At 44.5% G+C, this 12,613-nt stretch overlaps 1 protein-coding gene across 1 annotated transcript in view; it reads right to left on the bottom strand.

The window, feature by feature from the left end:
• Positions 1-1,271: 1,271 nt before the first annotated feature.
• Positions 1,272-12,613, bottom strand: part of KIFC2 (kinesin family member C2) — a 64,504-nt gene continuing 53,162 nt past the window's right edge. The window contains exons 14-19 of the mRNA XM_067467223.1: positions 8,654-8,758; positions 8,135-8,265; positions 6,420-6,543; positions 5,349-5,478; positions 1,791-2,020; positions 1,272-1,463 (exon numbers count right to left, since the gene is read on the bottom strand). Of these exons, the coding sequence (XP_067323324.1) occupies positions 1,332-1,463; positions 1,791-2,020; positions 5,349-5,478; positions 6,420-6,543; positions 8,135-8,265; positions 8,654-8,758 (852 nt within the window). The 3' untranslated portion in view covers positions 1,272-1,331. The remainder of the gene's footprint in view (positions 1,464-1,790; positions 2,021-5,348; positions 5,479-6,419; positions 6,544-8,134; positions 8,266-8,653; positions 8,759-12,613) is intronic.

Raw genomic sequence — 12,613 nt, forward strand, 5'->3', positions numbered from 1 at the left:
AAGAAGTCAACACTGTTTCCGCAACCGGCATCTCACAGTTCTCTCAACATCTTCATCAGAAGCAGAAAGATGTCCCTGCAGATCTTCTTTCATTATCGGGAACAGATGGAAGTCAGGCGGTGCTAAATCTGGACTGTATGGAGGATGTCGTACGGTGCTGAGATCCAGTCTCTGAAGTTTCAAGTCTGTGCGCTTTCATTTCAGGCGTCAGCATCCTGGGTGCCTATTGTGCACAGATCTTCCGAATGTGACCCACACGTTCTTGTGAAATGCCGATTATGCTTGACATTTCTCTCTGAGTGATACGATATTATCCTGAATCGATCTGTCAACCTTTGGCTTGTGAAACTCAGTGGTTGCTGTCACAGGACGTCCAACTCTTTGTTTGTCACGCAAGTCAGATGTTCCCACCTCAACATCTTTAAACTTACTTGCCCAATGACGCACAGTACATACATCAAAACAATCACCATGAACAGCTTGCATTCCCTGATGAATCTCCTTTGGGGTAACACCTTCTACTGTCAAGAATTGAATGACTGCATGTTGCTTAAGTCACATTGACCAACTGTCTGCGCAGGGTTCCATACTTCGCACTTTAACAACACAACTGTTCAATACTAAGGCTTCCCGGCAAAATAGAACTGTAGGGGAGAGTCTACTGAACAAGCCAGTAGCTGCTGCATACCAATACTGCCATCTGTTGAGGAGTTACGAAGGTGGAGGCATTACTTTTCATCCAACCCTCATAATTGAGTGACTCTTACAATTTGAACTCAGTTTGCTGCAACTGAAGTGAAATGAGGGGGGAAATGGCAGAAGGACAAAGCACTGCAAAAGCAGCTGGAAAAGCGGGATGGCGGAGAATCAAATTAGGACATGCAAGGGTTTGCTGATCAAAGGCTCTTCTGCAATTCCAAGTATATAGATGGGGGCCTGAATGGGGAAGGACAGATACATTCAGACGTATGGGTGATACATCTCGCCTGACAGGTGAGGAAGAGGTTCAGCCAAGCAGCCCTTCCTCACCTGGCTGTTTTGGACCTAAATGGGAGTACTGCACCCTCTTTTCACAACCCAAAGGTGTCCTCTCCCTTTGCAAAAAGTGCATAGTCAATTGGAGTTGATCTATAGGTTTTCATCACCAGAAGGAGGGCACGAAGAAGGCAAATGCATGGTGATCTTCTTCCAGAAAGGGTAGAGAGGATGTCTTGAGGACCAGCCTGTTTGGAGAGGAGAAGAATGAGGAAAGCCCGAGCAAAATACAATTCCACTCTTGCTCCCAACCCATTCCTGGCGATGCAAAGGCAGGGTCTCCCTTGAGGAGGAGCTCAGCCATTGTGTTGCGTAGAGGAAGAGGAGTCCACACGTCGGGAGGCCGGGCCCAGCTCCACTTTGCAGACGCGTTGGGCGAACTTGAGGGAGCAGACGGACTCCCCCACGTTCTTCTCCAAGGGAGAGATCTGAGGAAGAGGAGGAGGAAGAAGAACATCACCAAGGTGTTATTTTGTCTTCCAAGGGGACTGCAACTGGGGAGCACAGAAAGACTTTTAAGTTTCTTGCAGTGAGGGACTGATTGTTTTCCTGGCACTAAACGCTGCAAAATACACAGCTTCCCTGGAGTCTGGTGGAGTCTCCTTCTCTGGAGGTTTCAAAACACAGCCTACATAGCTGTCAGTCAGGAGGAGTTGAAATGTGTCTTCCTCTATCAGAAAGGGATTGGACTAGATGGCCTTTGGACTCTAGGACTCTATGGAGCCCTGCATAAACACCGGTGACACATTCCTCACCTGCACCATCATGATGGTCTTGCTGCCCTTCCCCAGGGAGTCCTGCAGCAGGTAGGTGAGCTTGGAGTTGCGGAAGGGGACGTGGGCCTGCTTGGCGCGAAGGGCCTGGATGACCTCTCCCAAGGCCAGCAGGGACCGGTTGATGTTCTGGGCCTCCTTCAGACGCTCGCCTTGCGCCCCGGACTTCCAAACCCGCTCCGAACCAGCCAGGTCCACCAGGTTCAGCTTCCCTGCGGAGGGCAAGAAATGGGAGGATCACCAAGTGATGAAGCCATAGAATCACAGAGCTTGAAAGGACCTCCAAGGGTCATTGACGTTGCTAGATAGATGAGGACATTTTTGTGGGCAGAACCTACCTGCTTCCGTGTCCCTCTTTCATCCTTCCACACATTCAGGTAAATGCCAGGGGCCAATAAGAGTCAAAACAACCAGATTGGCTCTGCAACCATCCCTTTATGTTAGAATTCAGCCTGTGATTATGTCTAATGATCAGGGTACTCTGGATGATGGGAGTGACAATTAGGTTCATGTGTCTGATGATGAGGTTGCTCTAGATGCAGAGAATGACAATGAGGCTGCTCTAGATGTAGAGAGGGACAATGTGGTTCATGTTCAAAGTGACTGGAGGGTTTGCTTCTTACAGGGAGCGGTCAACCCTCCTGTTTAAGGAGCTCCACTGGCTCCCATTCATTTACCAGTCCCAATTCAAGGTGCACGTTCTTACCTACAAAGCCCTGAATGGTTTGGGACCTGCCTACCTGCGTGACCACATTTCCGTATACGAACCCACACGATCTCTTCAATCATCTGGAGAGGCCCTGCTCACACTCCCACCTCCTTCGCAGGCACGATTGGTGGGGACGAGGGACAGGGCCTTCTCGGTGGTGGCCCCTCGACTCTGGAATTCACTCCCTAAAGACATCAGACATGCCCCAGCGCTGGCAGTCTTTAGGAGGGGCCTGAAAATGTGGTTTTTCCAGTGTGCTTTCCCAGAATAAGGAAAACTCTTAGCAATATGTCCTCAAATGCACTCTAATATTGATTTAGGATTGTCTGCGTGCCCTCATCTTTTTTTAAAAACCCTATCCTAGTTTACCCTACCGTGTTCATGCCCAGCATTTAAAATTTTAATTATTACATTTGGCCTGGCCATAGGTTTTAAAATGCTGTATGTTATTGTTATTGTTTTATTCCTTATTGTATGTGTTTTTTGTTTTTGAGTTTTATCTTAACAGTTTTGTATTGATTATTTGTTATTGCTTTTGTTTATTGATGTGCTGTGGGCTTGGCCTTATGTAAGCCGCACCGAGTCTGGATGGCCATCTGTCAGGGGTGATTTGAATGCAATATTCCTGCTTCTTGGCAGGGGGTTGGACTGGATGGCACATGAGGTCTCTTCCAACTCTTTGATTCTATGAGTCCCTTGGGGAGATGGTAGCGGGGTACAAATAAAGTATTAACATCATTATTATTATTATTATTATTTGGGGATGATGGTCTGTTCCCTGGGCCTGGATTGCTATCAGAGGATCTCCAAGGCCTTGAGCCTTGGAAAGGCTCAGTGCCTGGTCCAGTTGCAGAAATTAATGCAGAAAGGAGATTCCACCTGAACATAAGGAAGAACTTCCTGACTGTGAGAGCCGTTCAGCAGTGGAACTCTCTGCCCCAAAGTGTGGTAGAGGCTCCTTCTTTGGAAGCTTTTAAACAGAGGCTAGATGGCCATCTGTCAGGGGTGATTTGAATGCAACATTCCTGCTTCTTGGCAGAATGGGGTTGGACTGGATGGCCCAGGAGGTCTCTTCCAACTCTATGATTCTATGATTCTATAAAAAATGAGCCAGTGAACAGGAAAAGTGTTTTCAATCAGCAAACAAAAACAAACCAGGCTCTCAGGTGCTCTGCCAGATTGCAGCAGAGACTGATAGGAGATTCAAGACTGAGAAGAAATCCATTCTTGGCCACTTGGGACCATTTAGAGGGATAAAAGTGTCAAGTACAGAATCTGTAGCCAGTCGAAGCAATGTTGGAATTAGGTCAAGATCTCGTCTCAGGTTCCTGGATGCCTTGCCTTCAATAGATTCCTGAATCAAGTGCCTTGTTATTTCATGGTGAAGTGGTTTATTAGTTATATGCTCAAGTACTTTGGGGTTTGTGCCTTGGAAGTTCCAGTATTTGTTTTCATGGACTATTTTCCTGGATTATCTGTTCCTATCTACCTTTTCCGCCTATTTGAATTTACCTTTTACTGTGGATTGCTTTTTGCTGCTACTGCTTTTAATTATCTTCAATAAATTGCTTGCATTTTACTCAGCTGTGTGGTGTTTGAAGTCAGAAGGCTTTCCTGGCCTGGAGTGCAACACTTTGATGCGCAGAGTGTCGAAATTTATCTTTAATATTTCAGTTTGACATACAATTGAAATGGTAAATTTTGGGTGCCATATATGTCTGTCCACAGCACAATCATCATCACAACTGATGATATAGTCACGACTATCACACCTTACTCAGTCCTGGTTGGCACTTGGATGGGAGACCACCAAGCTTTGTATTTCAGAAGAAGGATCTGAGCAAAGCTGGCTCTTAATATTCCTGGCTTAAGAAAACCCTCTAAAATTCATAGGGTCTTGTAGACACTTATGCATACATTGATCTTGGAAGCTAAACAGGGTTAGCTTTGGTTGCCACTTTGGATGGGAAACCACAAAGGAATCCCAAAGTAAGATTTCAGGGGAAGGAATTGGCTAAACTCTACTTCTGAGTATTCCTGGCCTAAGAAAACCCTCAACTATGGTAGCCTTGCCATAAGTCAACAGGCAACTTGAAGACACACTTAAATCTGCTGAAGCTAAGCAGGGTCAGCTCTGGTTTGTATTTGGATGAGAGACCACCAAGTTCTCAATTTCAGAGGAAAGATCAGAGCAACGCTGGCTGTGAATATTCCTGCCTTAAGAAAACCTTCTGAAATCCACAGAGTCCCCATAAGTAAACATGCAACTCATAGGCACATTCATATACATTGATCTCGGAAGCTAGTAAATAGGATCAGCTTTGGTTGGCACTTTGGATGGGAAACCATAAAGGAATCCCAGAGGGCAATGGTAATATCTCAGCGGAAGGAACTGGCCAAATCTTACTTCTGAGTATTCCTGGCCTAAGAAAACCCTTGAACACTGTAGGGACACCGTAAGTCAACAGTGAACTTGATTGCACTGAGGCTAAGCAGGGTCAGCTGTAATTAGCACTTGGATGGGAGGCCACAAATGAATCCCAGGAACTCTATTCCAGAGGAAAGAACTGGCAAAATCCTACTTCTGAGGTTTCTTGGCCAAAGAAAACCCTAAGAAGTGAATGGGGTTTCCATAAATCTACAGACAACTTGAAGGCACATACACATATCATTGATCTTGGAAGCTAAGCAGGGTCAGCCCTGGTTGGCATTTGGATGGGAGACTGCCAAGGAACACTAGGCACAGCAGACATTATTTCAGAGGATGGAACTGGGCAAACCACCTCTGAGTAGTCCTTCCTTAAGGAAATCCTACAAAATCCAATGTATACCTGTGAGCTTGGTGCCACTCGCCACCTCGGTGCCCACGATGGTGACGGTGAGCAGGGCATGCGAACGAGAGCTGCGCTCGTTCATGTGGGTGCAAGAGGTGGCCCGGTTGCGCTTGCCCAGCGAAAGGATCTGCAAAAACAGAAAAGAAGAGAAAGGGCTTCATTGTAGGCCCAGGAAGTTTGGCAGCCATTTTGGAAAGGCTGCCAAAATCCAAATTAATTACTCATTTCCTGAAGGGGGCATGTTTAGAAAGAGCAACTTTGGAGGGAAATGAGGGAGGACTGTTGGCTGAGTGAGAGTGGGCAGAGAACTGGAAGTGAGGCTCCGCCCAGTTCTTTTAAATAAACATCATTGTTTTGTTATTCACAACATCTGCCTCAAGTGTGCCTCTGTGGGTGAAGTTTTAAGAGCAGGTTCCTGCAGCAAACAGGAGACTAATGGTGGCAGAGTAGATTTTAAATAACTATCTTTAGTGTTACCTCAGAAACACAAACCTGAGGGCTAAATCCAACCCACTCTTGCCTAAGAATACTTCCAGTAAGCCAAGGGCTTATCAGCGCTTCTAAGTTGGTGGTGGCCAGAGAGTTCTTTCAAAAGGTTATTCAGCAAGGAGAAAGTTCTAGCTTTCTCTACAGCTTTTTGTTTTGGGCTTTTACACACAGAAGCCACATTCAATCTAAGTAGTGTTCTGGGTTGTTGTAGGTTTTTTTGGGCTATATGGCCATGGTCTAGAGGCATTCTCTCCTGACGTTTCGCCTGCATCTATGGCAAGCATCCTCAGAGGTAGTGAGGTCTGTTGGGACTAGGAAAGTGGGTTTATATATCTGTGGAATGACCAGGGTGTTCTGCTTTTGGAGATTTCATTTTCAAATAAATCCTCCATCTTTTATATGTGTCATCACAGAACAAGGGACCTCAAAGGTCATCTAGTCCCACTCCTTGCAATGAAGGAACGCACAACCTTTGGATCCCAAAAGTCCTGATTCAGTATAAGCCAGCTCCACATGTCCCTAAATTCGTGCCCAGGCTTTAGGAACATCCTCAAGGTGAGAGATGTCCGGTCTGATTACCTTCTTGATCTCCCGGAGGCTCTTCACTTCCAAGCTGGTCAGTCCCGGAACATGCACCTGGCCACTCCCGTCCGGGTTCAGTTTGACATCCAGTTTCTCCGGAGAATCCTTGGTCAGGAGATCCCTGGAGAGAAGGAGGGGGAAAACAGATCCCAATACACTCCTACTTGGGGGAAAAAACCTTCCAGGAGGGGAGACAGAGCTGGTAGGTTATTCTGGTTTGAGTACTGGGTTACAACTTTGGAGAAACATAGAATCATAGAGTTGGAAGAGACCACATGGGTCTTCCAGTCCAACCCTCTGCCATGCAGGAAAAACTCAATCAAAGCACCACTGACAGATGGACCTCCAGCTTCTGCTTAAGAGTTTCCAAGGAAGGAGCTTCCACCTGACTCCAGAGCAGAGAGTTCCACTGCTGAACAGCTCTTCTTACAGTCAGGAAGTTCTTGCTCATGTTCAGGTGGAATCTCCTTTCCTGTCATTTGAACAGATGGCTCGGTTGAGTCCCAGTCTCCAGGGCAGCAGAAAACAAGCCTGCTCCTATGTCTTAACTTTGAGCCTTGAAGGGAGGCAGGTAACAAATAATAATGGCCAATGATTCTGAAAAGGAGGATGTCATGTTGCAGCTATTATTGCACATGTAGAAATGGGGCCCATCTATCTCCAAGGTATCTCATTATATATGTGTGTGTGTGTGATCCAAATTGTGAAATAGTATTGGTTCCAAGCATTTCAGGTAAGAGACACTCAAACTGTACTATTTGGATGCACCTATGCAGTGCAGATGGGCTTGGGGTTGCTATAGTGTCCCCTGGACTCTCCAATCCATCCATCCATCCTTCCTTCCATCCTTCCTCCCTCCCCTCCCTTTCCTCCTTCCTTCCCTCCCTCCCTCCTTCTTTCTTTCCCTCCTTTGTTCTTTCCCTATTTCCCCCTCCTTCCTTCCTTCCTTCCTTCCTTCCTTCCTTCCTTCCTTCCTTCCTTCCCTCCCTCCCTCCCTCCCTCCCTCCCTTCTTCCCTCCCTTCTTCTTTCTTTCTTTCTTTCTTTCTTTCTTTCTTTCTTTCTTTCCCTTCTCTGTTCCTTCCCTCCTTCCTTCTTTCCCTACTTTCCCCCTTCTTCCTTTCTTCTTTCCTCCCTTCCTTTCTTCTCTCCTTCCTTCCCTCTCTTTCCCTCCCTCTCTCCTTTCTTTTTCTTTCTTCCTTTCTCCCTCCTTTCTTCTCTCCCTCCCTCTCTTTTTCTTTTTTCTTTTCCTCCATCCCTTTCTTCTTCCCCCCTCACTCCTTTCTATTTCTCCCTCCCTTCTTTCCCTTCTTCCTCCATTTGTTCTTCTTTCCTTCCTTCCTCCCTTCCTTCATCCCTTCCCTTCTTCCCTCCTTCTTTCTTTCTTTTCCTTCTTTGTTCCTTCCCTCCTTCCTTCTTACCCTAATTCCCCCTCCTTCCTTCTTTCCTTCTTTCCTCTCTTCCTGCACTCCCTCCTTCCTTCCCTCTCTTTTCTTCCTTCTTTCCCTCCCTCTCTCCTTTCTTTTTCTTTCTTCCTTCCTTCCTTCCCTCCTTCCTTCCTTCCCTCCTTCCTTCCTCCCTTTTCTTTCTTCCTCCTTTCTTCCCTCCATCTCTTTCTTTTTCTCCCTCCCTCCCTTCCTCCTTCATCTTGACTTCCTTCCTTCCCTGTTTCTCTCCCCTGGAGAGAGAGAGAGAGGCCCTTGGGCTGGCTCACCGGATCCCTTCGTTGTAGATCTCCACCATGCAGAGTCTGACGCTGTACTTCCAGGCCTCTCCCTTGGCTTCCATCTCCCGGTAGAGAGCCTGCAAGGCACGCTGGTTGATCCCGGGGTTCTCTGGGATGCCCTGCAAGAAGAAGAAAGAGGGGGAAATGCAAAAGCTCCAGAACCCAAAAGATCACAACCCCCCTTTTATGACCATGGATCAATGATGTGGGATCCTAGGAGTTGTTGTTTCACAAGTACTTTGAGCATTTCTTCTAAATAGCATTAGTGCCAACACCCAGGATTCTGTAACACTGCTACAACATTTGAAAAGTAGTGTCAAACTGCATTAATTCTGCAGTGTAGATGCAGCCTGGGATGCAATGCACTTCGTTACATAATGTGGCACATAGGCATCCCTTCTTAGTTTGACATGTTTCAAGGCAATCTTTCACGAAACAGGATCATCTCAGAGGTTTTGCGGGTCTGGTTTGCAGAATAATTCAGATTCACAATCATAATAACGATACCTCCATGGTGTAGGTCTTTCCTGAGCCGGTCTGGCCATAGGCGAAGATGCAAACATTGTAGCCATTGAGGCAGGACATGATCAAGGGCTCAATCTCCAGGAAGACCTGCATTTGGGGCAGAGGGAAGAGTTAAAGGCGGAAGGCAATTTTCCTCCCCAAAAACCCCACCACGCTTGCAACAAGGCTGGGGCAAATGCAAAGAAGGGTGCATTGGGATCTGAAAGAGACACAAAGATCAATAAATGCGATCACAGTGACAATAACAGTGAATACTAGCATGGTGTGACTCAATCAATATGCACTATCATGGAATCAATCAATTAATAAACACTTATCATGGTGTCAATCCATCAATAGATGCTAGTAATAGTGGCTATCAATCAATAAAGGTCAACAAGGTGGCAATCAGTCAAATAACATGGTAATCAATCAATGCTAGCATAATGCCAATATATCAATAAACATTAGTAAGGTCTCAATCAATGCCTAAAAGCTAGTATGGTATCAATCCATCAATAAATGTTAGCTTGGGGCCAGTCATTGATCAATCAATAATATCAGGGTAGTTTCAATTAATGAATTATGTTAACCAATAAATGTTAATCAACCAATAAACACCAATATGGGGGGCAATCAATCAATAAATCCTAGTATTGTGTCAATTAACTAATAAATCTTAGCCTGATCATTCAATCAATCAATAAATACAAGCATGGTTTCAGTCAATCAACAACGGTTAGCAAGATGGTAATGATCAATAAAAAGGTAATCAATCAATCAATGCTAGCATGATGCCAATAAATCAATAAACATTAGCAAGGTGCCAATTAATGCCTAAAAGCTAGCATTGTGTCAATCAAGAAATGCTAGCATGGGGTCAATCAATCAATAAATGTTAGCCTGAGGTCAGTCAATTGATCAATAACACTATGATGGTTTCGATTAATGAATAAAAGGTATCTTAGTATCGGTTAATCCAAGAAATGCTTGCCCAATCCCAATCAATCATTAAACTCTATCGTGTGGGTCAATCAACCAATAAATGTTAGTATCAATTAACTAATATATCATAGCCTCAATAAACACTAGCATGGTTTCAATGAATCAATACATGCTAGCTAGGTGTCAATCAGTTAATAAACACTAGCATGGTTTCAATCAATCAATAGATGCTGGCAGGGTGTCAACTAAAAATGCTATTTTGGAACAATCAATCAATGCTAACATGGGGTTAATCAATCAATAAACAATAGCAAAGTAGCAATCAATAAACAGACACTAGTATAGACTCAATCAATCAGTACATACAAACACAATGTCCAATGATCCTGAAACACTAGCATGCTGTCAATCAACTAATAAATGCTAACAAGGGATCAATCAATAAGTACTAGCATGGTGCCCATCGATCAATTACTATTACCATGGTGTCAATCAAATAATAAATGCTAATATGGGGGATCAGTCAATAAATACTCGCATGGTACCCATCGATCAATAACTATTACCATGGTGTCAATCAAATAATAAATGCTAATATGGGGGATCAATTCTAGCATGGCACCCATCAATCAATAACTATTACCATGCTGTCAATCAACTAATAAATGCTAACATAGGATCAATCAAGAAATACTAGCATGGTATTCATCAATCAATAACTATTACCATGGTGTCAATCAAATAATAAATGCTAATATGCGGGATCAATTCTAGCATGGCACCCATCAATCAATAACTATTACCATGCTGTCAATCAACTAATAAATGCTAATATGGGGGATCAATTCTAGCATGGCACCCATCAATCAATAACTATTACCATGGTGTCAATCAAATAATAAATGCTAATATGGGGGATCAATTCTAGCATGGCGCCCATCAATCAATAACTATTACCATGGTGTCAATCAAATAATAAATGCTAATATGGGGGATCAATTCTAGCATGGCACCCATCAATCAATAACTATTACCATGGTGTCAGTCAACTAATAAATGCTAACATAGGATCAAACAAGAAATACTAGCATGGTACCCATCAATCAATAACTATTACCATGGTGTCAATTGATCAATAAATGCTAGCATAGGGTCAATACATCAATGCTAGCATGGGGTCAATCAACTAATAAAGGCTAGCATGATTTGACCAGGTTTTGAATCCCAGTTCAGCCGCTCCTGGTTTTAGTCCAAACTTGAACAAATTATAATCCAAACCTTTTTGTTTCTCGCGAGGTGAGGGTCCAGCATGTAGCATGCACCCACCCAAAAGGCTTTTGGCAAGGACTGCAGTGAGGTAGGTGCGAGAAGGTGCAGTGCAGGTGTGTGCAAACCAGTGAGGGGAGGGAGGCAGGTGCCCAATAAGTGTGTTGTTACCTGCGGACACAGCCATTCCGGTCATCTTTGTGGGGTCCCCTTCCCTGCAGCCACCTAGTACATCATAACGGGTCACACAAAGCAGCTGGGTTCTAGGTTTGCGTTCTACTCCAACCAATGTCCAGGTGGAGGGTCACCTCCTGGCCCTTTGGCGCACAGGAGCATGCAGCCCAAAAGCATGGAACGCCCTGTGTTGTGCAAAACCCCACAATGGAATCACACAAGGTGATCCTACACACTTCCTCATTGACTCTCAAGGAAGAAATTGGCTACAGCTCACAACATCTATATAAATAAAAATGTAATATTTGTTTGTGGGATTAGCAGAACTCAAAAACCACTGGACGAATGGACACCAAATTTGGACACAACACACCTCTCAGGCCAATGAGTGACCATCACTCATTAAAACACTAAGAAACACAGCAGAAGAGACTTGAAAAGCAAAAAAAAAACACAAACCATTACAACACATACACAAAACCACATATGTACACAAACACACATACACAAATATATATACACACACACAAAACACATATACACAGAAAGGGGGAAGAAAGGAAGGAGAGAAGGAGGGATAGAAAGAGGGAAAGAAGGAGGGAATGAGAGAAGGAAAGAAAGGTAGTGAAGGAAGGAGAGAAGGAAATAAAAAGTGAAAGAAGGAAGGAAAGAGAGAGGGAAGGAAGGAGAGAAGGAACAAAAGAGAGAAAGAGGGAGGGAAGGAAAGAAGGAAAGAAAGAAGAAAGGAAGGATGGAACCAAAGAGCAAAGGAAGGGAGGAAAGAAAGAGGGAAAGAGGGAAAGAGGAAGGAAAAGAAACAAAGGGAAGGAAGGAAAAAGGGAGGGAAGGAAGGAGAGAAGGAACAAAAGAGAGAACGAGGGAGGGAAGGAAGGAAGGAAAGAGAGAAGGAAGGATGGAACCAAAGAGCAAAGGAAGGGAGGAAAGAAGCAGGTAGAGAAGAAGGAAAGGAAGGAAGGAAGGAAGGAAGGAAGGAAGGAAGGAAGGAAGGAAGGAAGGAAGGAAGGAAGGAAGGGGGAAAGAGGAAGGAAAAGAAAAAGAGGGAAGGAAGGAAAGAGGGAGGGAAGGAAGGAGAGAAGGAACAAAAGAGAGAAAGAGGGAGGGAGGGAGGAAGGGAAGGAAGGAAGGAAGGAAGGATGGATGGAACCAAAGAGCAAAGGAAGGGAGGAAAGAAACAGATAGAGAAGAAAGAAAGAAAGAAAGAAAGAAAGAAAGAAAGAGGGAAAGAGGGAAAGAGGGAAAGAGGAAGGAAAAGAAAAAGAGGGAAGGAAGGAAAGAGGGAGGGAAGGAAGGAGAGAAAGAAAGGAAAGAAAGAGGGAGGGAAGGTTTGGCCACAGTCACTCATAAAAACACTGAAAAACACAGCGGAAGAGACTTAAAAAGCAAAAAAAAAAAACCCCGCTACAAACACATAACCATACAAATACACATATACACACACACAAAACACATACACAAGACTGGGCCAGAGCAATGCGTGGCAGGGGACGGCTAGTCTATATAAATAAAAATCTAATGTTTGTTTGTGGGGCTAACATAACTCAAAAACCACTGGACAAA

The sequence above is a fragment of the Anolis sagrei genome, chromosome 4, assembly GCF_037176765.1.
Source record: "Anolis sagrei isolate rAnoSag1 chromosome 4, rAnoSag1.mat, whole genome shotgun sequence".
Taxonomy (NCBI): domain Eukaryota; kingdom Metazoa; phylum Chordata; class Lepidosauria; order Squamata; family Dactyloidae; genus Anolis; species Anolis sagrei.